The sequence below is a fragment of the Haliotis rufescens genome, unplaced genomic scaffold (genome assembly GCF_023055435.1).
Source record: "Haliotis rufescens isolate VD_foot unplaced genomic scaffold, xgHalRufe1.0.p SCAF_5, whole genome shotgun sequence".
Classification (NCBI taxonomy): Eukaryota; Metazoa; Mollusca; class Gastropoda; order Lepetellida; family Haliotidae; genus Haliotis; species Haliotis rufescens.
In genome coordinates, this window is record NW_025964223.1 from 44,386,053 (window position 1) to 44,413,808 (window position 27,756).

Consider the following 27,756-nt stretch of genomic DNA (forward strand, 5'->3'; position numbering starts at 1 on the left):
TGCAAGTTGACAAATGTTTATAACATAGGCTGTTAAACATGACGCCAAATTCCGCGATGACAATACAAATGCTTATTTGAATTGATCCTGCAACGACCTAGTCACCAGAATAATCTCTCACTTCCCCTGCAGTGTCATTAGGTGAACTAAGAGGCTCCTCATCAATCTGATCATGAGTCTGTACTCTCTTCCAACAGCAAACTGTCACACAGTCCGGTTACTCCAATACCGTGAACACCAATGTGATGCCAGCTACATGTAACATGTAACTGACTAAAATTTAGTTGATTAAACGTAAAAAATAATCAGCACATCTATATTTCAAAGTATGATTAAAAAACAAGTGTTTTAAGCAATATGAGTGAGTGAGTGAGTGAGTGAGTGAGTATGGTTTTACGCCGCTTTTAGCAATATTCCAGAAATATCACGGCGGGGGACACCAGAAATGCGCTTCTCACATTGTACCCATGTTGGGAATCGAACCCGGGTCTTCGATGTGACGAGCGAACGCGTTTTGTGCAATATGATTCAACATGCCTTTTCTTGTAATGTACTACTGTAAACTACGTTTTATAACGGACACGCTTACAACGAACTGACGGTTATAAAGCATATAAATAACATATTTTTTTATCCCGACAATTTGCTGTTCAAACATGTATATATGCTTAAAGCGAACTACGTTGACATCGAACTAAACTCTGTGGTCCCTTTGAGTTCGTTATAACCGTGGTGTACTGCACTTTGATAATTCATCTGATGATAACCAGAAATGTCGAACATATAAAGGGAGTACTTATATGCTCACTGCAATGGTCCAGCAAATGCATAATCATCAGAACGACATCTAACTTTCCCTGTCTATGAACTCAGAGTTTCAGAGCTAGCGTGTTGTTACGGGAAAATGGTCATAGTCGTCTTCAGCAGTCTTTTCCTCAATCTTTCCTAACTGTGCTACTGCCTTGTTTGCAGAAGCGGTAGTGTCGTAGTCATTTTGGACCGTTTTGGTGCGTGCTGCCTCCTGGAGAAGATTATAGCCATAGTCGTCTTCCCGTGAAAGTGTCCCACTGCCTGCTGATTGGGCAACCGATGCTGTTGTATCATAGTTACTGGTCAGGACAGGTGGTTTGTCTCCGATGTGATCATAATCGTCTTCAGTGGCAGAAGTAGAAGGATTCGGTGTTGTATTTGGTTTAGTGATTGGATCGATTGTGAAATAATTGTTCATATTTGGAGAAGCCGCTATACCATCAGCAGTAGCATAATCATAATCACTCATATCTCCACGTGTCTTCAGGTTCTCTATCTCCTGGTAATGGCTCTGTGACATATTACAGGGAATGCTGGGAGCCTTTTGATCCCTACAATTGGTTGACTTCTTTTCATTTTTACCCGTATTGTCTCTCCTGAAATGTTGAATGAGAACATTAGGTCAGAGAAATGAAAGTGTAGCAAAATATATCATTCAAAGTGCCTGTGTAATCACCTCAGGTTTCATTTGAATTGCGCATAAAACAGCTGTAGTAAGAGGATTCAAGTGGCTGCATTCATGTATCGAAAGTTACTCGGTGTTTAAGATATGATAAATCACGTTGTTACATGTAAGAAGCATCTGTTTTTCAAAACAGTTCATGGTAAATATTCAACTGTTAGTTTGAGTAAATATTTATCCATGCTATTCCTGTACGGTCAATGAAAAGGCTTATTATTTAGAAGCTCGTAGATGAATATGGTCTAGAATCATTTTGAAATATCAATTACTATTACACGTGGCTGCTGAAAATGTATACGCGTGATCCTTACCGTTTTCGTAAATACCACACTGTGACTAATACTATAAGCAGCACAGCCAGGACAGAGGCCACAACTCCTCCAACGGCTGCACCAACACTACCAGTTGCAGCAACAGCTCCATCGGTTTCATTCAGTCCTTCACCAAAATATCATAATACATTCATATTTTTCCTAAATATGTTTAGTTAAAGTATATACTTTGAATACATAAACTAATAAAATAACAAACGCCGACTGAAATTGACCGATTTTTGAAACTTCTTCCTGCTTCCACGTGCACTCTACGAACACATTTGGTATGGAACTGAGCATGCGTGTCTGTTAAGTACACAGTACTTTAGTTCAGAATCACGCGAGTACTTTAGTTCAGAATCACGCGGTTGTTAAGGTTTTAATGCATGGATAGAAAGCACTATTATTGTAACGTTCAGTGGACATATCACTTTTGTTCACAAAACCTCATTTGATCGCGAAAGGATAAATGGGACCATTGGTGAGCTACTCGAGCCAATCCGTGTCAATCCGAATTAAGACCCCCCCCCCCCCCCCCCCCCCCCCCCCCACACACACACACACACACACACACACACCTCAAAGATTCCGTAATGAAGAAATCATATGTAATGTATATAAATGAATGAATATATAGAGCATTTAGTACACAAGCCAAAAGACATACCCCTTACGCAAGTCAGATCTACGAATTCCGTTAAAAATATAAATGACCTGAGAAAATACCACCTTCTCTTCTTTCAATAGGGTCTGTTAGAAACATACATATCTTGGTTCGCCCCCGTTAGTGGGCAGATTTTTAGACGATTATATCTTCTGGCGCGTACACGCTCCAGTCGCTTGCAACGTTTGCTTATTAACACTGTTGGAATAACACAGACAAGGGTATTAATTCAAGCATTGTTATTGTTCACCAAGGTTTCTGCATGCCACCTTCTAATCTTGAATATTTAGCTTGTTTTGCAAACACTATACTGTAAATTTTGTATAGATATACGGATTTATAATGTCAAATGAAACACGTGTTTCAACATTGCCAAAACCGTCTATCATATGCTATCTCGCATTCGTACATTAATGCATTATTGATGGAATAATGACAGGTGCCTCACATTAGATGAATTCCATACATTTTAACAAATATTTTAAATTTCAATTTGAAGAAAGGTATTGTTTCATACTGCGTATGTTCATAAATCTCGGGCCGTGTACATTTGCATAATTATGTTTAACCTGTTTTAAATATTACATCTGTACTTAAGTAAATTATCCGTCTGTTTTTCTGCCAAAATTTCAGCTTAAAACAACAAAATGGTTCAGTACAAAGCTTATCCCATGCCGCAGTTGGCAAGCACCTCTCATCACAGAGGGAAACAATATAGAGCTACCAGTCCTTTGACTTAATAATACTATTTTAACTGACATAAATTTGACCAGAAATGAGCTTCAGGATGTCCTATTATCAGCTGACACAACCAAAGCTTAGTAGTAAACTTTTAGAATTCATGGCACTTTCCATATGTGATCCTCTTACCAAAGTTTACAATTTTTCCTCACGTACCTCTGTTTTTCTATTCATATGGAAAGAGGCTTCAATCATACCTATTCATAAAAAGGCAGTGTGAACGAATGTTCAAATTAGAGACCAGTTGCTCTGACAAGTTGCTCAGGAAAAGTATTTGTAAGATGTGTGTTTAAATACGTATTTAATTTCTTTAGAGATAACACTATTCTGAATAATTTGCAATCGGGATTTATGCCTGGTGATTGCACAACTTTTCAGTTAACGTATCTTTATGATTAGCAAAAACAATCGATAATGGTAAAGAAGTAAGAGCTGTATTTTGCAATGTTAGAAAAGCTTTTGATAAGGTATGGCATAAGAGCATTGTGGAATCCGCGGACACGTATTAAAATAGTTTAATATAGTTACCTTGAAGATAGAATACAGAGAGTTGTTATTCAAGGTAGTATATAGTATATCTAACTTGAAACCTGTAATGGCTGGAGTCCTACAGAGGTCAGTTTTGGGGCCACTGCTATATCTTGTATACATTAATGATATCGTTATAGGCAATAAGATGTAGAATGGAATGCTATGTAAAGCATATCGGATACCATTAATCATTGGAATACGTTACCTGATAGAAGAACTTAATTAGTCTCAGTTGCAATGCGATGTGTGGGAATTATTCAAGTAAGTTTGCAGGCTTTATCCTATTAAAACATTCAACGTGACTCCCATCAGGAACATCGAAATACATTTTGTATATAGCCATGAACGTTTAACTTAATTTCCTCTCATTATTGATATTAAATTGTTCTTTAATCATATATAACATGAGTGAGTGTGTATGGTTTTACGCCGCTCTTAGCAATATTCCAGCAATATCACGGCGGGGGACACCAGTACCCATGTCGGGAAACGAACCCGGGTCTTCGTCGTGACGAGCTAACGCTTTAACCACTAGGCTACCCGACCGCCCCATATATAACATAAACAGTTTTGTGATTGTTACTGGGGGCATTATTATTTTGCAATCCATCATGACCTCGAACACTGCAGACTGGACAAAATGACTTTGGTTACCATAAAGCATGGTGGGCCTGTCAATTACATATATAGACAGCTATGTGACATGGATGTCTACAGGGAGAGTATATGTTTGTTGAGAAATCATTAAACAGAGCGTGCTCTATTTTGTTGTTGTTGCAGACGCATGAGTACATTTTAGAGGATATGTATATATTGAAATACATATAGCCTGTACGTTTCGGATTTGTTGAAGAATTTGACGGTTTGATCTGTAAAGTAAAGGTCGAAACATCAGACACTGATGCATTTTGCACTGTTTGTTTGTTGTTCGATGTTTAACGCCGCACTCAGCCACATGACGGCGGTCTGCAAAAATTCGAATCTAGACCATACAATCTAGTGATTGACACCATGAGCACCGTTCTACAACCCGATTCCGTTAGTCGCATCTTACGACAAGCATAGTCGCCTTTCACGGCAAGCATTGGTTGCTGTATTTCTAACCCAGATCTTCACGGGTGATGCGCAAATGGGAGGCTCTGAAAAATTCTAAAATGTGAATCAAATATCAATCTTCTTTCAAAACACACTTACTTTCAATACAGTGATATTTGACAACAGAGAAATTGGGACCTTCGCCTCGCCGGGGAGCAGGATACGCACACCGAGGTTCTTTTGAACAGTTCTTGGAGAGGGGTGCCAGCTCGCTGCTGTTAAACCTCCAATATCCATGTTCTGTCACATGATCGGGGTTGTTTAGGCAACTTGCGATACCTGTCGGTCCACACTCTGTATTGTTAGTGAAGTATGCGTCACAGATGATGATGTTCCCGGTACTGTTACAGTTGATGTAATGTGTAGTACAGGGAAGTGTGTGGGTTCCATAGCATGCTCTGCTGGTTCGTGTTGTGTCTACACAAAAGACATGTCACAACAAACAGGTATTAAAATTTAACGTAGGATCAACATTGCTTAAACCTAGCATACAGTGTTAAAGTTAGGCCGGAATAACACGCTGTTTTCAGGTATATATAATACATAGAGATTACTACACGAGTGTCTGTCAGATACCATTGATCTTACAACGAGTTGTTTCAAAACGTATCTAACGAGCGAAAGCGAGTTGTAAGATCAGTGGTATCTGACGGGCAGGAGTTCAGTAATCTGTTTCTTACACACCCTAAAACCGAACCATTGTAGCATCGAATCGGTTTCTATTGAATTTACCACACCATTGTAATGTTTACATTTGAAATTCCATAATTAGTGCAAGGATATTCGTCCTAGAATATTCTCAAACGCGTGATCGAGCCAATGTATGCAACAATTAGACGAAAGTACCTCTAAAATGCTACACAGTGTAAAATCAGTGCAAGTACAGTTTTCCGAGCACTGTGTTCGTTTCCGCACCTTATTTATTTATAGTAATAAATAATAACTTGCATTGGTGACAAAGACCATTTGTCATTTGTTTCTAAAATGTATGAGGAATTCAGGGATGCAAGTATAGCAGCTGAGTTTGAAATATACCTGATCGAATAGGCGTCTAATAACCGGTATTTTGTAAACATAATCCAATATGGTGGAACGTACACCTCGGCGTTCGTGTATGCGTATTTTCCAAAGCATTCTAAACGATTCTAGGCTTATCAGCGACGCTTCAGCATTATCATTAGTGATTTAATACCCGTGATCACTTATATGGTATTTTCTACTTTAATTATTCGAGTAAATATCCGATATTTAGATTTCTAAACACACAGTAAATAACGCCGTGAATTGTGATTTGACGAGATTTACGATGTACCCAATTTTCAGAAGTAACTTTAGTTAATTCTGCTTTGCCTAAAATGATAGTAAATGATAAACAGAGGAGGGAATTCAAAACTGTGATGTGTATTTGTGTGCGTGATGTATTTAGAATTTTATTCGATTTCGAAGTGAGGTTTGAAGAGGAGGGACATACAATGTATGTGTCGCTGTGGTATCCAGGGGATTCACACTCTAAAAAAGGATAACGTTGACATAACAACAGATAATGTAACTGTAGCGGACGAGTTAGTTTATTATTATTATTATTATTATTTACACGGTCCCGTGGTTCAACACAGACGTAGGTGAACATTCGACTGAAGAACGAGCAACTTATCAATGACTTGCAATCAGAAAAGTAGTGCGTCATCATCTGACCTCAGGTCATCGCCATGGAGTAGTCAATCACGGGCCTGGAATTCGATCTCACACATATGTTTGATGCCAGTTATCTCAAATGTGTTTCTCACCCACAGATGTGTAAGAAAACATGTACCTACCCAAGTTAATATAGTTTGGACAACCGTATGAGAAGTGGATAGTACATAGTTAATAGGTACAATAGAACAAGTAGATCGTTGATGCTATAATATATTAATGACGTTTTACGCAGCAACCAGCAATATTAAAGCCAACGGCGAACTGTAAATCGAAACTAGACAAACCAGTTGTTTTCAGCAATGATCGGCTTACCAAATACAAATCGAATAAGATCATTTTGATTATTTCCCATATTAACAAACGCTTTTAATGAGTTTTCTTTGCCTTAAATAGGCAGCATATAATAGATGGTTTTGGTATATTATTGTGGCCATGGGTGTCACACAGTGAATCATATGCCCCATACAAATACATAGATAACTGGAACTAGGGTTTATCTATGGTGGTTATTACATAAACGTGCAATTCGTTCAACCTTAACTTTGTTTATCTTTTAATTGTACTTTTTGATATGTCATTTACAAACTATAATCAAAATAAAAAAGCACATGAAAAGCTAAAATTATTATATCATTAAAACATTCTAAATAAATGTCGACAATTCAAGTAAGATATTATGTTATGTAATCAAAGCGTGCATAAGGTGGATCATGGCATTCGTTATGCTGTCCATTCAACACACATACTTTAAAGAATGAAGGTAAAGACACTGGACCTGTTATTGTTAAAAAGACAAAACCATCATAATATAAATAGCTGTGCAATCTCATCTTATTTGTATCATAAAGCATCAAAATGGACAGAGTTAATTAAAAAATAGAAAATACGCTACAAAGGCATGAACCAACAACGGTAACAAATTTTGTTCTCAAAACGCATCAACATGTCCTATCCTACACGGGTAAACCCTCACGCACTCAACGGGTTTGCTAATTATATAATGAACCCCGGAGATACATGTAAGTAACATCGCATACATGTTCACAAGTAGAGACTGCAAGAGGACGTGTAAGGTAATACTCAAGCGGATACATGTAATATGAGTGGTAATACTCAAACAGAACAAGGTCAGTTGATCATACCACCTTGTGTCAATCCAGTAAATTCTCTTTGTAAATATAGTACGATTAAAACCGACAATCGACTGAACCCAACAGAAAACGCATGTACGTTATGTATGTATACCTTCCAATTTCTATTACCCCAAGCGCTGATTGATTCATGGACACTGTCTACTTTAATATTACTTACCATGACTTAGGCAACATATCAAGAAGTCACTCAAGTGGTGCTTAGAATATATGCACAAAGCTCAACAGGAGATTTATTATGCAGTGTGATGTCTGTTAGATTCCAAATGCATATATTACATATATCGAAGGGCCATACTATACATGTATATACTTGGATCATACCGACTTTCATTCTCACTAATGTCTTACCTACGTAAACTTTCCGAAGAATGCAACCCGAAATAACAATAAAACAATACATAATTTATGAGCGAGTGAGTTAACTCCGCTTTTAGCAATATTCCAGCAATAACGCGACGGGGGACACCGGAAAATGTGCTTCACACATTGTACCCATGTGGTGTATGAAACCGGGCCTTCGGCGTGACGAGCCGACGCTTTAATTACTAGGCTACCCCACCGCCCCCAATAATTCATGTTTGTAATGCAAGCATTTTAGTCTTAGGTGGTATACAAGGAAGTAGCATGTGGGGCCGTGCTATGTTATCTGTAATTTTCATCCTTGTTAAACACTGTCTCCCCGTCGATTACACATGAGACGGGAAGACCCACACTGTAGAGGGTGGACAATACAGTGTAACAACAACGCTCTGTTTACTTCATACGTTGCTCACGTCGTATTATTCCGTACACAAACATTCATCCTTTAAAAATACAGTCACATCACTTTGGCATACAATTGTTGGCGGGTAGGTACTATTTGTCCTGGATGAGACACAAATAGCATCTATAACATTCAGTGTTGAGTATCTCGCGACACTCTACCCGTGACTTTACCTGCTTGTTTACCAGGCCATAGAAAACGTGCACAGGGTGTTGCGATGTTGGAATATATACATGTATGGCAGGGCATGGAGTAATTGAAAACCCCCAAGGTCTTGGTAATATTAATTAATATATCACAAGAACAAAAAAATCAAAACCATGTACCATTATTATTTTAATAAATATTCGATTCGCCATGCAGAGTTGCGTCCTAGAAAACCTATGATTGTGGGTTCGGATCCCGGTTCGCCCCGATTATGTTTCTAGGTTTGTCAGCACCATACCCATGCTCGTGGGTTTCATCGAAGTGGTAAACGCCCGAGACCTGCATCACTTCAGGCTTTCCTCCCAAATTAAGCTGCACGCCGAGATATCACTGGAATAATGTTAAAAGCGGCGTTAAATCCATCTCCCTTACTCACTCACCTTATATATATATTGTAGGGGCGGGGGTGTAACCTAGTGGTTAAAGCGTTCGCTCGTAACATCGAAGGCCCACGTTCGATTCACCACATGGGTACAATTTGAGAAGCCCATGTCTGGGGATATTGCTGGAATATTGCTAAAAGCGGCTTAAAACCAAACTCACTCACTGTAACTACGGCACGTGTGTCAGTGTTAGTGCAACATGACTGTATCTGACACGTTCATGTTAGAAAGATGCAGCATCACACGCATCAATCCGCTTTTTGATTAACTGATAAGCGTGCTAGAGACCACCGGGAATGACCGAGAGCATTTGTATGACGTACCAGAATGTTATGTTCAAGATAATCGGTCATAACCCATGTGGCTGCATGCTCAGTTAACCGGGTAACAATTAGCACTGACTACGGATTTATACACAATCAAAGGAGAGGCGACATTTCGCTATTTTTCTTATGTGGTAGTGTCGGAAGGTTCGCTGTTACCTCCACTGATTTGAATTGCATAATGACATATGTCGTCATGAAAAGTCGATTCACGTGTCTACATCCATACACAGTCAGGGAAGCAAGTACCAACAACACTACCAGGAAAATGTATAATGAATAGAAGTATGTATAAAATACAGATGTACAAGAAATAGGAGTTTGGATACCTTCAACTGTTATGGCATTTTAATACCAAAATGTAAACATTTCTCGTAACCAACAAACGGTAGACTTCCAACATGTGATGAAAATCCTGATGGCGACAATTATGGAATACTGTAAGGATCTCGACCTATGGAAACGAGCTAAATATGCCCAAAACACGAGAATGCGAGATCGCTAGAACGCGAGATTTGGCCAAAACCTCGCGTTCTCACGATCTCGCATTATCGTGTTTTTGGTACATAGCACGTTTTGTCAAAAGTCTTGCGATCTCGACTTGTCAAATTAGGCCACAGAAACTCGAAATCGCGAGAACGCAAGAATGCGACATTTCATTTTTTCATCTCCTGTGCTCGCGTTTTAGACGCTGTCCGTGCGCACGAAACCCACGAGCACGGGTATGGTGCTGACGAACCTAGAAACATAATCGGGGCGAACCGAGATTCGAACCCACAATCATAGGTGTCTGGCGTGTCCAAGGGACACTACTCTGCACAGCGAATCGCGTCGCCTAAGGCGACTGGGCTACCCGTGCCCCCTTTAATATTGAGAAAGGTACCTAATATAATGTTCAAAGTGGTGATCATTTCATTTTCAACTCATAATTATCAAAATGAGTATTAAACTGATTATTTGCGGGAAAATGTTTATTAAAATACCACAATTCCAACGAATATATATGAACAATTCTGATTGGCAAGCGCTGCATGTTTCGACTCAAACCATCATATGTAACCTTTGTAAAAAACGCGAGAATGCGAGATCGCGACACTTGACCAATGTCGCGATCTCGCATTGTCGTGCGTTTTTGTCAATTGCCTATACAGTTATGTGCAACTATTTTTAAAACGCGAGAACGCGAGATTGCCACACTTGACCATGCCAATGTTGCGATCTCGCATTCTCGCGTTTTTCTGCCAATCACCTACACAGTCATCTAGTGGCTCAGTCGTCTGGACGTGCATAAAACCTATGATGGTGGGTTTCGTCCCATTTCTAGCTGACAAGTCGGGGTATAATTAAAATATATATACTGTTTAAAGCAGTGTTAAGCCAAACTCACTCACTTATTCAGAGCCATGCCGGTCCCTCAGGCTGGATATTGGGGGTACTTTTCCAGTTTAAGCATGCCTATCATGTGGATGTCAAGGCCGCAATATTTTAATAGTTAGAGTTTGATTGAATTTTAAAAACGCGGGAGACGGGACGCATTTTATTTTTAACATTTTATTGTTTGCTTATCGAACTATTTAAGGCATATGTGTACAATTGCTGTTAAAGGGTGCGATTCACATGCATCATGCGTGTTCATTAGGGCTACGTGTACGGAGTAGGAACACACATATTAGCGACATTTCTATTTCTAGGAACTTTGAGGAAACAGAATAATGTAAGGCGGGATGTTTTGTAGTCAGGTGGGAGAGGATGAAGATCTATTAAATAATTTTTAATTTTGTATGGCCTAAAGAAGCGAATATGGTGTCGTGTAAAAACATCGGACAATCTCATTTTAGCCGAATGCTACAAATTGGTCTTTGAGAATTTTGTTTTATTGAATATGCTAGCCGTGTATAATATTGCCTCATGGAGAAAATCACTGCCTGTCATTATTTCTGTAACTGACAGTGCAGCCGCGAATAGCTGCAATACTACTGATGTGGCTTTAAGCAATATTTACTCTCTCACTGACAGTGATATTTTGTTTCCAGCCTCCGAACACTTTAATGTTTTCACTATCACTATACATTCATGTACACAACTTCTTTTGTTAAATTATATTGAGCATGTTGAGGGTTTTAATTTAAAGTACACAGGAAACTGTACAAAAGGGAGAGGACTCTACTCTACATACTATTAGGACTTTGTGTATGTAAATTACATTATACATAGCATTTTCAAGCTCAAGTCATAATTTTGCTAAATGCGACTTGGAGAATGAAGAGCATGAAAGAAGCATGTCCTCTGAGAAACCAAACCAGCACGTATGTATAATAATGTGAGAGCAACGATCATAATCGGGAGAATCCGGGATTCCAAACTACGATGAGCGAATTCTCGATCACCCGGTTGAGTGACTCACCCATGCAGGGAGAAGAGTGGCGCATTCGACTACTATGCTCGTGCCCTATAAATCGGCTATACATCGGCTTTATCACCCTTTTCAAAACTTTGTTAGTGAAGGCAATGTATATTTAATATCCCTTTGTCGTCTACTACCACAGCCATACATGGTTTTCAGATAAACACAATCATCTTTACCTGTATTAACACCTATAGCTAGTGATTGCGTTGACATTTAATCCACAATGCTGAGGTCGCCTACAAGGAAGTAAGGCGACATGAAATCACCTGTATGCAGGCATACATACACTTACATGACCATCCGACCAGAAAATGTGTTTCTCCATGGTACATAGAAAAGAAATGTAAAGACATGATTGTAATGAATGTACTTCTCACACAATATGTCTCAAGTATAACTGTTATGCTAATTTGATCACGACATTGGTCCAGCAAATGCATAATCATCAGAACGATCTCTAACTTTTCCTCCATGAGATGAACTCAGCGTTTCAGATTTGCTGTTTGATCCAGGGAAATGGTCATAGTCATTTTCATCAGTCTTGTTACTCCCGTGGAGCCGTGCTACTGCCTTTGCCGTAGAAGCGGTAGTGTCGTAGTCATTCTGGACTGTCTTGGTGTTTGTTTCCTTCTGGAGAAGATTATAGCCGTAGTTGTCTTCTCGTGATTGTGCTGCAGTGCCTGCTGATTGGGCAACCGAGGCTGTGGTATCATAGTTGCTGGTCAGGGCAGATGGTTTGTCTCCGATATGATCATAATCGTCTTCCGTGGCAGAAGGTGCAGAATTCTGGTTTGTGTTTGGTTTAGTGACTGATTCGATTGTGAGATAGTTCTTCTGATCAGGCGCAATATCAAAAGCGTCCGCAGTAGCATAATCATAATCATTTGATCTGCTGTTTGTCTTCAGTTCGTCTATCTCATGGTAGTTGCTCTGTGGACTATTACCGGCCAAGTTATCTGTGAAATCAGTCTTTACATCCTTGGAAGGAGTTATTGTCTTCTTACTTCGATTAGTTTTGCGTCTCCTGAAAAGTTAAACATTTAATAGCGTAATGTTGAACATGTTCTTCCTTACCGAAATAAACATTTGTTACCATTCTAAACAATATATTTACATAAACAGTTACACTTTAACCGAAAATGATGCTGGCAAAATACATACATTCATTTGTAATGACTGCATAACGTTTTTCATCAAATAAATAAGGCTGTCCATCCCCATGAGGAGGACTTATCATGTATTAACAGCAACCATCATTCATACACAGCAACCATCGGTGACGGACAGCAAAAAAATTCATGCACATCAAATATCGTGCGCAAACAGCAACATCACTACGTGAACAGCAACAATCGTGTAGGAAAAGCAATAAAAATGAACACAAGGCAACTATCGTGGACGAACTGTAACAATACAGATTGCATATAAACCATTGTGCACGAAGAGCAAAAATAATGCATATTGATAAAGCAACAAAACCCTTTCCATATCCAATAGATATCTCTGCTCAAAGCAGAGTCGACTGTAAGATTCCAACTATATCAAGAACATGTGTTTGTGAATCACTATCAAATAGCAATGACGTGGTGTTCCCGAAAAGATGAGTGTATTTTGCCCCACCGGTGGCACCCGTCACAAATACATGCAAAGGCAAGTAAAGTGTTACAAATATGGTACAAGTCAAAATAGGTAATTGCATCAGGCATAATTTTTGGTCACTGACATGCCAATTTTATCTGTCGTGCATTTGATACTTACCGTTTTCGTAAATACCACACCAAGGTTAGTGCGATAACAATTAGAATCAGGATTGTGGTCACAACTCCACCAACAACTGCAAGTAAAAAAGCATTATAATAAACAAGTACATATACATATACAATATAATTTTGATATAAATATCTGACCTGGTGTCATCCGATAATGCAGGATAATAAAATTGACTGCAAATCCAAAACCAAAGACTCCTCCCTATAAACGATTATCAAAAACACATCGTTTTACATGAAGTTTAACCATTTATTTTATGTTCTTCAAGTATAATGTGTTCGATCTCCTTGCCGCGTCTAAGTAAAGAAAGTTTAATTTTGGGACATGTTACTTTTGCCTTGCAACAAAGACCGACCGGTTCGAAATTTAGTGTGTCTGTGTGGGGTATAGAAGTTAAACTGGGGCACCTCAAGGGGCTAGCACTATAAGACCGCGCATAAATATGAACCAGTACAATAAATCACACCCACCCACCCGCGTGTATGTACGTTGCTATATAATAATCTTGGATGCGACGTTAAGCCCCCATTTCCCCTCAGCTCTAGAACAAAATCATAAGCGCTATATATATATATATATATATATATATATATATATATATATATATATATATATATATATATTGGTTGTCAAAACAAATGATTATGCTTCTACTTGTATCTAAGAAATATTCATATGTATCATGGATATCTCAGAGTAAATGAATTACTAATTCTTACTGCTGTGAAACTTCCATTTCTAGATGTAGTTGCATTGGATTGGATTAGTACTGATCATTCTATGGAATCGACGGGAAAGTGTCTCGACACACAAAGAGTCGAATAAAAGGCAATGTTTACTTTAAAATGTTCAGTACATCATGGAATATATCTTAAGAACTTATAGGCACTAAACTTTATGGCAAAATGTTAGAGGGCACCTTCATTTCCAAGAAGGCATGGCACTGTGACTTGCCTGATTGCATGTCATTATCGATCATCTCCCACTGGTGTGGGTCGTTGTTGGTGCTTTCACTAATTGGTGTCCCTGGTCTGGATTAGTTTAACATTATATGCTGTTAGTTACACGTTTAACGTCACCTTTGCTTTATCTCCGCCTAAAAGAAACATGTTGCCTATGTTGGGACCAAAGATGGTAATATCCGGAATATCACAGACTGCGGAGTTATACAACCTTCATTCCATGCATTCGAGTATAATACCTGCTGGTGTTTGCCCGCCTCTGTCCACTGTTTGGGTTGAAGTACTAATATGTGGTGACGCTGTAACGAAAAGTCATACATTTCATAATGAACATCTGCAAATGACAAGGTAATACGGAACTTCATACCGTCAGTATTATCTGTGTCGATGTTTGTTTGTTTGTTGTTTAACGCCGCATTCAGCAATATTCCAGCTATACGACGGCGGTCTGTAAATGATCGAGTCTTGACCAGACAGTCCAATGATTGATATCATGAGCATCGGTCCACGTAATTGAGACACAATGACATACATCAACCAAGTCAGCGAGCCTGACCGTCCGATCCAGCTGGTCGCCTCTTACGACAAGCATGGGTTGCTAAAGATCAATCTAACCCGGATCTTCAGAAACTCCTCTAGGGTATTTTCACAGGTTCTTTCGAGTATGTCTATTTTTCAAGCGAAAATCGCTGAAAATGAATGCTATATACAGATCCTGATATATATAGAGTTAACTTTGTTTTTCTAACTACAAACAGTTAGCCTTTACTTATTGTGTCCTTCGATTAATCATAAACTACAATTGACATTAATATATAACGAAATAAGGTCTCAATGTTGACATAATGACACATCCATGGGTATGATCCTTCCTGTACAATGTTTCAAGGTGTAATGCTGATGTTTTACCCAAGGACTTGATTTTTAAATACTTTAAAAATATAAACAGCCTTGTCCAACTGACCCAGAAAAAATATCAAACGTGAGCACATATCTTGGATGATGTGACTGTAACAACATTCGGACGTAAATGTAACTATTATGCGTTAGCATGGACAGAATATAAAGTGGATGCAAAACAGACATATTGCATTTCTCTTTTATGAAGGAGGTTGATGTTTACATGAACGACGTTCTTTCAACAAACTCATTTATGTGAACTATAAAATAATGCAATCATAGATAAAGCATGGTGCATCAATGTCGACACAGCATTTCGTCTCTGGTCAAGTGTCGATAAGTATTCTCTACCCAGAAGGCGCATGTTTGACGATCGTTCAAACTATAATTAAAATCAACATTTGTCACTGAGATTACCATCTTTTCATTCCCTTCCCCTGTCGTGAATACATGGTCAAGGGTTAAAACCTGTTCCCTTGGTAGCAGACATCATATGTTTAACCACGCGCGGAACATTAATTTATCATATCTCATTAGGCCAGTCTGACACTAGTTGCTTGCCACACACTGCGCGTGGCCAGATACCATCGTGTCAAACCCACATAATTTATGTTATACAATAGAGCTGTGAGGGTATTTAAGTCCTAAGATTTTCAGTCACAAGCACACTTGCTTAAATAAACCTCTTTTTCAAGTTAGGAAACATTTAAATATTGTTATTTTATGTATAAAACTTATTTTTTCATGTTATTATTGTCTAGAAAAAGTAAGAGTTAAGTTTGAAACAGAGAATCATATATTGCCATGGTTCAGTACTCAATTCAGTATGATGAAACACATGCTAATCCTAAACGGCTGCAAATAATATTTATCGTTTCGTACTTAGGCGCTATCCAATAATGCTTTGCGTAACCTGCTTCGTGAGCTCCTCCTGTTATGTCTTTAATGTACAAAACCAATAGTACATGACTATATTTCCACATCCACTATCATATCCAAATTCTATGTCCATGTTCAACAATGTTTGATAGTCTAGATGTTTGTGCTTCAACGTAGCGTACACATAGCTCAGTCACAAAACGATTCCTAGGTTTAACATGACTACTTCAACCAATATGTATTTTTTAGGTAGGGCAGTTAATTCATAGTTTCTTCAGTTCGCTCATCAAATGTTATGTGAGTAGATTTACCTCCCGTACGCGCTTTCAGTACAAACTATAACATCGCATTCTGTATTTTTATGTTTTATCACCATGTATAAGTATTTAAATATTGTAATAGGTTTCGTTCTTTACTCAGTTATATATTATAGTACAAAACAGCCTTTCCGCCTAATACATTACCGTAATCATTTAATAACATATTTAGTCCTCTTTTTCATTTCGCGACAATGCACATTGAAACGCGCCTCGTTCAAATATACAATTACCGAATTCACTTCATTATATGTTATCGTCTAGCGCTTTATATATAATTAGCTATAGTAATGCACGTCGTCAAATGACATCGCCTGCATGATACATTACCGTAGTCACCATAATAAGCCTTACTGAAACTTACTTTTTTCTCACTAAAACTGAGCCCTCTTCTACCTGGTACCGCCTTATCTTTATTCGGAAAAATCACCCTGCAATTTACTCACCATGTTTTATTATTACGTCGCTTTCGTGATACACTATTGTAGTCATGGAAATGATGGTTACTGAAACTTAATATTCTCTACGAAGTAAATATCTGGTTCGTCATCTGCGCAGTTTACCGTATATGCTCTACGTATATATTTTCATTCATCAAATTAACTCTTTATTATGGTGCATATATATGGTACGAAAACATAGAAAGTAGAAATGCTATAATAACTTCGTGTTAAATCGAATAACGTTGCGCTGATGCATAAAACGTTGTGTGGGATCTGTCTTTCACCGGCTATATAATTACAGACTGCCCGCGAAAAGGAGACTATAAACATCAGCAAACATCAACGTTATGAGATACGATTACACACATCTATCGAAGTCTTTGAGCCTGGGTCACCGTTTCATCTTTAGTCGGCTCTTTGCTTATGTATGATGTACTGGAAACACGTAGTGACTAGAAACCCCTCAAGAGTTTGTAAGCTTAACGTCATGTGTCCTACAGGCACCCACAATGTTAATCATTAATGTCTTATTGAAAACCTGATAACTGAAATCGTAAAGGAGTAAAGGAGTTAATATTTATAATGGATTATCCTTAGACTTTGGAATTTTCACCAATTCTGTTAGTGAATTAACATCACAACACTCCCACTCTTTAAGGGTCATTAACCAATATGTATGTACACTCTCATAGCATTGTAATGTGTGCCAACCTTACCTTCATTGCATTCATATCTCACAACAGAGAAAGCTAGATTTTCATTTCGTCGGGGTGCAATATACACACAACTTGTAGAGCAGGCTTTAACGAGCGAAGACATCTCAGCGGTGCTAAAAAAACTGTGCTTTCCGGATTCTGTCACATTGTCCGGGTTCACATTGCATTCTGAGAGACCGTTTATTGTACACTCTGTGTTGTTAGTGTAGTAGGCATCTTGTATGTCGATCTTCTGGGTGTTGTTGCAGCTAATGTCATGTCGAACACAGGGAAGGCGACCGGACCCATAGCACGCTTTACTGGTATGTGTTATGCCTACAAGAAAGACACATCAAGAACATGTATGAATATTTAACGTGATCAGTGTGAACAGTGTATGCGAGACTAAAATAACCACAGAATGATCTACCAGCAACTGAAGCGTTTCCACTCGTTTCCGTAATCGTTTATTGACACAGAAAGAATGTCGTGAAGGCCTTGAGTTAATATCTGGAGGCTACGACATTAACACTGTAATCATCTCTTACCTGGGTGAAATGTGATTAATGTATTATCTTCCCTCAAACATTACTTTGCATTGATGACACTTCTGAGGCAAGATTGTTTACATTTTGAAATATGGACGAAATGTCTATTGTTATTGAATTATTATGATCGATACTTAGTAATGTACTCAGCGGTGCTTTGTACGGTTTAAACATATCAATTTGTTCCATGGGGTTTTGTTTGATAGAAGATTGATTAATACACTTCGAACTGTTGGTGGGGTTTATGCACGCATTATTAGTATAGCCTTTTTCACTGATCAAGTTTGTTCAGATAGGTTTTAATCATTGACGAATGATCATGAACAATAAACAGTGAATCTAGCATTCGCACCAACATGACATGCTTTCCTTACTCCGATTTGAACATTTCAGTGGTTAAACGGCACAACAGCTTGATGCACAAGGAAATCCCGTGATGATGCAGGTCTTAGATCTTTGCCCCGTTGGTAAAACCCACGAGCACAGGCATGGTGCTGACAAACCAAGCAACAAGGTAACGGCGATTGAACAACAGTACCCATGCCCGTGTGTGTTTAGTGTGTACGGACAATTATAATGATCGACACGAAACCCATTGTTATGAATTGAGGAGACTTCTGTACACCTACTGGTATTGTAGTCTATATGCAGGACGCTAAATAAGCAATAACTATCGGTGGATCCTCTGACAGGCTATTGCATGTTTTTCATAACATAAGGCAAACTACTTGGTTTTTTTGTGATGATACATAATATTGTTTATAACTCTCCTATACTTAAGAATACACTTCACATACTTATACAATAAAAATTATTATGATCTTGTAAACATAGTTCTGGAAGAACTATGCCCCACCCCACGGCAAAACCGAAACTGGTAATCAAGGTCGCGTTTTAGATTTCATCGTCATAGATAGAAAAATGAGACTATTATGTCAATTGTCGATTACTTTCTAGATATGACGCATTTTCAATTTAAACAATCATATATAAATAAAAGATTGCAAACATTTTTCAAAGATACTGTTAAATGCCGACTTCAACTGAGGGGCTCACTCAATCTATTGATGTGTTATACGATGTAACAAAGTATTTTACAAGCATAATAATAGATGCCCTGCAATGAGTCAATAAACTTACTGTTTAGTGTCTCTGACGTAAGTAGTAAAATGAGCATTCGCACAACGCTGCGTAAAAACACACAACCGAGATACCGATATGAGAGTGACCTCCCCTGAGAGTTACATGAAAACAACGAGCTCATCAATATGTTTTCTGTAAAGTCATAAAAGAAGGCATGTTATCTCACTAAAAGCAGTATGGGAGTGGAAAATTGGAACGTTTTCGCCTGGAAAACTGAAGGTGAAGTTTAGAATCCCGACTTTGAGTGTGTCACTTTGTGTGGCTACACTTTCCGTTATGATGATGTTGACAATAACTGTTTGTGGTGATGCGGAAACTAACCCGGGTCCTGGCATTACCGTCAGTGAACTTGCAGATATCGTAAAGAGTTTACAACAAGAAGTAAAAAACTTTAAAACAGCAAGTAGAAATACTTACGGAATCCATAGCGACCAAAACAAATGACTTGTTTTCTAAAACCGATGATTGAGAAAATCGGTCCAGGAGGGATAATATTGTTGTATATGGAATTCCAGAAAAGACAGAGAAACATGGGCAGATTGTGAAGAACAGGTCAGAATCATTATGAAAGATAAACTTGAAATGAAAAATGCACAGGATGAGAGTCAAGTTGTTATAGACAGAGCACACAGAGTGGGTAGGAAGAAGTCTCGACCAATAGTGGTTAAGCTTACCAGTAGTAAGACCAAGTCAGACATTCTATTGAGTGCCAGGAACAAGCTAAAGCAGTCTCCATTCAAGATGAGCGAGGACTACAGCTTCACAGTGACACAAAAGAGGAGGAAACTTATCCCACATATGCTTGATGCAGGAAAGACAGCAAGGAAGCCTATCTCCGCTTTGACAAGTTAATGATTTGCAATAAACTCTTTGATATAAATATTGAAACAGAGGAACTCATTGAACTGAAATAGGGATGTGGCCAGGGTTTGACTGATACAAAGTTTACCCATTCCTCCTGCATAAACAATATGAATATTCTCTCTTGGAATTGTCAGTCATTGAAACAGCATAAACATAACAGTAATATTAACCATATGTTGTCACAAAACATGATTGTCAGTTTGCTAGAGACATGGTGCTATTCACCATTGTTGAAGAAGACTACATTTTTTATGACAGTGCAGAATATCTACCCGCTAGTGATTGGTATGACAGCGATTGTTTTTCACTACCCCGTAAAAACAAAGATAAAGAGGTAAACAACTTTGGTAGAAGGCTGCTTGAAATTTGCTGTATATATTGTGTTCATTTTCCGACTGGAAGGTTTTCTGAAGATGAGGTTGGTAATTACACATGTACTGCAAACAATGGACGTAGCACAGTGGATAATATGCTTGCTACCTGAGCTCTGTTCGAGCAAGTCATAGACTTCAGGGTGCTGAGTCTGGACGAATCTGATCACGTTCCTATTATTTGTGAATTGAATTTTAACACTAACCTTTTGGGTAGAGCCGGTGACATGTTACTGACACCCTATACAAAGTACGTTTGGAGAGATAGTCTGTGGTAAGATAATCACTGATTATGTTTCAAAATCACTAATTAAGGATATCAATGCTGAAATTTAAAAGGATATTGATGACGCCGTCAATAAGATACTCCGTCTTTTCGAGCGGGCAGCAGCTTCAATGAGCAGACGACATTGGTCACGTGACTCTATACCCGCCCGACAGCTCGCGTGTTGGAACATGCAGTGTGGGACAGCCAAGCGTGAGAAGTATCGGGCCTTAGACAAATTTAGATTGACTGACGCTTCACTTGATTTGCAAATTAATAAACAAAAGAAGCGAATATTTGAATTAGTGTGTCATGATTGTAAATCGTTTTTTCGGCAAGGAATCAGAGATAAACTTTATAGTATTCGTGACAACCCTGATGAACTATGGAAGTCGTTTAAATCATTTAAAAAGACCAACTCGTCTTCTACAGGTAGCAAAGTTAGTGGCACTGAATGGCATGCCTACTTTAAACAGTTACTGCAATCAAGGTCAAACCACCTCGATTATTATAGATAAAGTTAATCAACATTTATTCGAGCATGATTCACATTGTAACAATTGCAATGAAGGACTACCTGATCAACTTGATAGAGAAATAACCCTTCAGGAAGTTACAGAGACAATCCGTTATCTTAAATGTCATAAACCTGCAGGTTGCGATGGAATTCCATCGGAATTATTGAAACATTCGTCATTTCAAATATCTCCGATACTTATGAATTTGTTTAATGGAATAATGAAAACTGGGAATTTCCCGATTGATTGGTGCAAGGCAAACATATGTCCTCTTCATAAAAGAGGCACTTTATCTTATCCAAACAACTACAGAGGAATCTCTCTGTTTCCAGTGATTGGAAAGGTTTTCACCAAAATATTAAACCAGAGACTCCAAAATTGGTCTCATGAAAATAATGTTATTTATCATTTAACTTAAGCATTTATCCATGACATAAGCTTATGACATAAAAACATGTATGTCATACCCCAATGACATAAGTATGCAAATTAGATATGCAAATTAGATAACCGGAAGAGCGAGCGGTTTGATTTGAAACTATATATTATAAGTGAAGTTACACCAGAGATATAATCAGATTACACAGAATCGTTGTTGTTACCGTTATTTAAGTTTCAATTATTCTGCAAAAGTCTGTTCAAGTATTTTGTTTAAAATAATCCGAGGAACTTTTTTTCTCAGCGAATTGTTTATTTTGGTTTACATGGCTATGGAAAACATGTATCACTACGTATGTATGTATGTATCTATACGTAAGTTGCTGACGTTAATGTTTAATGCAATTATTCCTTAATTTGGAAGCAAAAATGTGAAAATGATAAATAGAATTCATCACTCGTGTTTTTTAATATGGGAAATATCAACCTCGTCCCGTTAATCGGTATTTGCCTCGCCAAAGGCTCGGCAAATACCGATTAACTAAGACTCGGTTGATATTTCCCATATTAAAAAACACGAGTGATGAATCCTCTATTTATGAAAGTCAAGCTGGATTCAGGAAGGGTTATTCGACGGTGGACAACATGTTTTCTCCTTATGGGATGATTAGAAAATACCCCTCTAAATCAACAGGTGGCAGATTATATGTTTTCTTCATAGACTTCTCAAAAGCCTTTGATTGCGTTAATCACACTTTACTTTGGCATCGCCTTTTTAGCTATGGCATACATGGAAATATTTTAACTGTTTTAAGAAATATGTATTCAAAACTACAGACTTGTGTACGGACAGAGCAAGGTCTCACAGACTTTTTCAGTGCTGGAATAGTATGGTCAGCCCGCTGTTATTTTCATTTTACATCAACAAATTGATGACTTCTTCAACTATTGTGGCATTTTCATATCTAAAGATAATCCTAATATATGTTCACTTCTCTATGCTGATGATGTCGCTAATATGGCGAATGTAGGCTACCGTATTTTGAACACATGCAAAGTAAACATGTTTTTGAGTTGGCGAGAAAAGGTTTAGATTAACACAGGCTGGTCATTTATGAAAGTAGCTTTTTTTAATAACGTTAATTGAAATCACCGTTCAGGAGTATCTGGCGTAAGTATTAAGAACTAACCTTAAAAATAACACCATGTAATATTACACTGCCGAGATATGACGGATATTGTATTTTTTAACAAGCATTTACGCAAAGTAAAGCTTTTTAAGTTGGCGTGAAAGGGTTAAGATGAAAAGTGCCAGGTCATTTATCAAAGTGATGAAAAGATATTCTTGTTTATTTAATTTTTTGACGACCTGCAGTGGTGTCTGGCGGTCTTACCAACAAAAGTTTTAAATACAGTAAACTACGGTTATTAACGAACTCAAAGGGACCACAAATTTTAATTCGTTATAACCGTAGTTCGTTATAAGCAAATGTACGGAATATACACAGCAAATGGACAGGACCAGAAAAATAGTTCGTTATATCCGTTAGTTCGTTATAAACATAGTTCACTGTATCAAACTGGAAACATTTTTCGGAATACTTCCAACTTCCTCAGTGTAATGATGGATATCCCGAAATAACAGCGCATGAGAGTCGGATTAGGTGATGTTATATGTGATTTCGTATATAGGGATGAATATGTGTCTCACCACTTTGACACCAAGTGCATTACTAAATCAGTCTCTGACCACCTCACGTACGACCTGGTTGGCTGTTTTGAATTATTCTGTTGACGCGACACATGTCCACTATATAGCTCCCAGTAAGCAGTTGTCACAGAGATCACAGTAATTTCAATTCATTAAAATCTCACCTGCATGAGCCACCTGAAGCATGTGGAAGACACAGGTAATAGTACTCCAGTAGTTCATGGTCGCAGTGAGAGCATATCAGTCCTCAATATTTAGGCCGTCTACAAGAAAGTGGAATATGGACATCCTGTTAGTCCTTGTTCAAAAATATCTGTCATGCGGCCGTCACAAAAATCAGCTGCAAATCGGCCCAATCTCAGTGTCTACAGTGTATACCTAGTCAGCATACAGTATCAACATAATTGTTATAATAAGCGTAAGAAAATGTGTCATAAAGACATCCGAATATGACTCGTATATATGCACTACACCTGTCGTAAAAAGACACGTCGCCTTAACCTCGTGGGTGTCACGCGTAGGATAGATGGGGACTGGATGGCCACAATGTATGATATGGTCAAAAGGATGCTGAGATGTGAAGGGTGTCCCGGGACAGTATACATCCAAAGCGTCCAATATTTGTAGGATAAGGACTTGCACAAATCGATCTTAGCACTAAGCTGATAGTAACTCCCATACTTTAACATAAGCTTACAATAGTCGTAACGCTAAGATAACTTTGTGCAAGTGGGCGCATCGCGTGTCATCGTTCCCCGACGTCGTTGATCGATGCATGTGCGTAAGACGCAGGTTGCCAGGCCGCCGTGATATAGCTGGTGTAAAACAACATTCACGCTCTCGTGGTTAAGGTTGGTAAAATGAATGACGCCATCTTAACGACCCCCTTAGCTACGTGAAACCTGTTAAATTGTACTTGGCGTTGTTTTATGTCTTATCATGATTCAATTCCCCAGTAAGCGATACTTACCGACAAACATCTATGATGTACCCCCTCCCGCCAGCTACACAGACAAAAGTATTGCAACAGCAACAAAACAAATCAGCGAAACAAAGTCAAACTGGTGGTACCGTGCGTTTGTCGATTACTTGGTCCAACCTCAAACTTGATGTGCAAAGCAATGTCTCGAATATATAAATTCAATTCAGGGGACGCGCGCATGTTTTCAGTATGGCTCATTTTGGAAGTCGCCCAGGTATCTGAAGCGCCGAATATCGCTGTGCTGATTGTCGTCCCTCATGCGTGCCATGATCCCATGATCGTGGCTAGGAATTCCAATTCGCCTTGGTAATAATCTTTTGATCCAATGAACTAAAAGTCTGAGGCCTTCATGTCTTTAGATTTTAGATTTCCTGATCACCCTCCTGAAATGTTATACCCCCATCACACCAAACTAGTTCTCAATACGTTCGTGAAAATGTCGTCGAACGGGCCCCAACTGTGTATGAACGTAGTGGACGTAGTAGCAACTATTGACAGTCTTTTTACGAACCTCATGGACGGGCTCGGACGGGGAGGATGCTCTAGAACTTTAAGTCTGCTCAAAATTTAGTCGGATTGACAACGAACTTAAAACGAGAAAGACGTATTACGAACGGAATTGCCGTACTTCGAACCTACTAGGGACGTGGTGCAGTCGGACATAAATTTCAGAACGTGTGCACACCGACCGGGTTGACTTCTCTTTGGAGGCATGATGTGTACAGCTCGGAGCCTTGGACTTGAATGAAGACTGGCTACAACGCGCTCGGTATCCATAGGTGTCGGTACAGGACGGGCCAGGACGCGAATACACACACACTTCGGACGAGATGAAGACGTACTGCGAACTAGTTCGTCGGGTTTAGAATTAGTTAGAACTGGCTTGGACGTATTGTGAACGAGGTAGACCGAGGTTGAACTGGTTAAGAACGGGTTGAGAACGGTTACGGACGTGCTCGAACTGCTTCGAAACGTTGTCGGGATGAGGTGAACGGGCACTTTTACACGATCTGAACTGGATACAAACGGACCGCAGACTGGCTAAGAACGAGATAAGAACGAGATAGACGTATTGAGGACTCCTTATGAATGAATTAGCATCGTATTTTACGCCAAACTACGCGTTCTACCGTGATCACAACCCGTTCTATTATTTTGTTTAAAACGGGGTAGAACGGGATAGAATTACTTTGCTGTGATGGTAGCATTACCTGTACCTTAACACCCAGAGCGTTCCGCTCTACCGTACACACAGACGAAGTTGCATAAGAAGCGTGACCAAATAATTCTATGCAGATATACAGCAAGAAGTATACGTTTGCGACTAATGTCAAACCAAACAGCACGTCAGAAACTTTTGAGAGCAAGGGTTATTATATATAATGGCGAATCTGGGATCGTAAACTAAACTGTCACAGTGTTAACAGTGAAGCCATATACCTGATTTCCAGACAAACGCAATTATCCTTACCTGTATTAACCGATTGAAGGGTGAAACATAAAACTGTGATATATTTCAAACATCTCAAACACGTAGACATTGTGTTGACATACAACTTGCCATGGTGCGGTCGTCTACAAGAAAGTAAAATTAAAGCACGAGGCACGGGTGTCCAAATTCACACTCGCGTTCGTGACCGAGGTATGTGAACACAATCTTTTGTGCAAACTCTCATATCTCCTTACTCTGTTGGTAAACGTTCTCTGTGGTTCAGATCAGCACAAAGTGTCATGTAAAGCTCTGATCTGCTGTGCAGTTGAAAAAGTCAAGGCTATATAAGATAAACGTCATGGAGAGATGTAGAAAGGCTTTTAAATGACATTCACAAGAATAAGTGACGCATGAAATTAAAAGCAGGACGTTATTTCTTATTTGTTTACATCGAAGGGCCATGCTATACAATCATGTATACACTTGGATCATACCGACTTTCATTCTCACGAATGTCTTACCTACTTCCCGAAGAATGCAACCCGAAATGACAATAAAACAATCAATAATTTATGAGTGAGTGCCTTAACGCTGCTTTTAGCAATATTCCAGCAATATCGCGACGGGGGACACCATTGTACCCATGTGGGGTATGAAACCGGCGTTTCGGCGTGACGAGCCGACGCTTTAACCACTAGGCTACCCCACCAACCCCAATAATTCATGTTTGTAATGCAAGCATTTTAGACGGTATACAAGGAAGTAACATATTGTGCCGTGCTATGTTAGTGGTAATACACATCCTTGTTTAACACTGTCGCCCCGTTGATTGCACATGAGACGGGAAAACCCACACTGAAGCGGGTGGACAACACAGTGTAACTTCAACGCTCTGTTTACTTGAAACGTTGCAAACGTCGTATTATACTGTACACAAACATTTATCCTTTAAAAATGCAGTCGGATCACTTTAGCATACAATTGTTGGCGGGTAGGCACTAATTTACCTGGATGAGACACAAATAGCATCTATAACATTCAGTGTTGAGTATCTCGCGACACTCTACCCGTGACTTTACCTGTTTGTTTACCAGGCCATAGAAAACGTGCACAGGGTTTTGCGATGTTGGATGTTGACCTACCCTACTGTAAGCACCGCCATGATATGTGCCCTTCACGTAATCATCAATAGTATAGATTTCGAATGTCCTGTTTGTCCATGGTCACACTGTATTTCGCTTGGTTATTTCCAGTATTAACGTGTAGTTATGCTTACCTGTATGAACTGTATGCAGAATGGAGAACAAACTGGCGATCAAACTCCACAAGTCCATTTTAATTTGTAGTGCGAGCATGTCAGTCTTCCACGTTCAGGTTATCAACCAGGAAGTAACTTCAGGACCCTGCGTGGTTGTACATCGTAAATCTATACGCACGGGGCTTGGCTAACACACAATAGACTGGAGAAAACTGTACCAAACAGGTGAAATGGTGATCTATACATAACCTTTCTCAGTCAGCATTCTCACCTCATTGATTTCTTCATGCAATTTTTACTCCATATACTCATTGTCACTTCTTCCCGTGATTTGTATTGTACTTGTGTATAGACCGCCTCCGTGGTCTAGTGGTAGAGCGTCCGCCCGGAGAGCGGAAGGTCCGGGGTTCGATTCCCGTCCGCGTCATACCAAAAGACGTTAAAAGGTGGTACTTGTTGTTACCCTGTCTGGCGCTGGGTTTTAATAGGCTGAAACAAGGACTGGTCGGCTCGGAGTCAGTATACTGTGTCTGAGTGGGGTATTCATG

At 39.0% G+C, this 27,756-nt stretch overlaps 2 protein-coding genes across 4 annotated transcripts; both read right to left on the bottom strand.

The window, feature by feature from the left end:
* On the bottom strand, positions 1-5,145 carry LOC125373364. The gene is made up of 3 exons (XM_048384391.1): positions 4,937-5,145; positions 1,804-1,930; positions 1-1,406 (listed from the first exon to the last, which is right to left on the bottom strand). The coding sequence occupies exon 3, from the start codon at positions 1,328-1,330 to the stop codon at positions 884-886; it is 447 nt and encodes a 148-aa protein (XP_048240348.1). The 5' UTR covers positions 1,331-1,406; positions 1,804-1,930; positions 4,937-5,145; the 3' UTR covers positions 1-883.
* Positions 5,146-5,172: 27 nt separating this feature from the next.
* On the bottom strand, positions 5,173-27,554 carry LOC125373362. 3 transcript variants are annotated; one of them, XM_048384387.1, is made up of 6 exons: positions 27,227-27,546; positions 23,701-23,799; positions 17,760-18,074; positions 14,744-14,803; positions 13,531-13,606; positions 11,621-12,796 (listed from the first exon to the last, which is right to left on the bottom strand). In XM_048384387.1, exons 2-6 carry the CDS (start codon positions 23,756-23,758, stop codon positions 12,187-12,189), a joined length of 1,119 nt encoding a protein of 372 aa, XP_048240344.1. In that variant the 5' UTR covers positions 23,759-23,799; positions 27,227-27,546; the 3' UTR covers positions 11,621-12,186. The 3 variants fall into 3 exon arrangements, 2 of the variants coding, with proteins under 2 accessions (XP_048240344.1, XP_048240343.1); XM_048384386.1 differs by lacking the exon at positions 23,701-23,799 and having other exon boundaries at positions 27,227-27,545; XR_007218360.1 differs by lacking the exons at positions 11,621-12,796; positions 13,531-13,606; positions 14,744-14,803; positions 17,760-18,074; positions 23,701-23,799 and adding an exon at positions 5,173-5,254 and having other exon boundaries at positions 27,227-27,554.
* Positions 27,555-27,756: the final 202 nt, after the last annotated feature.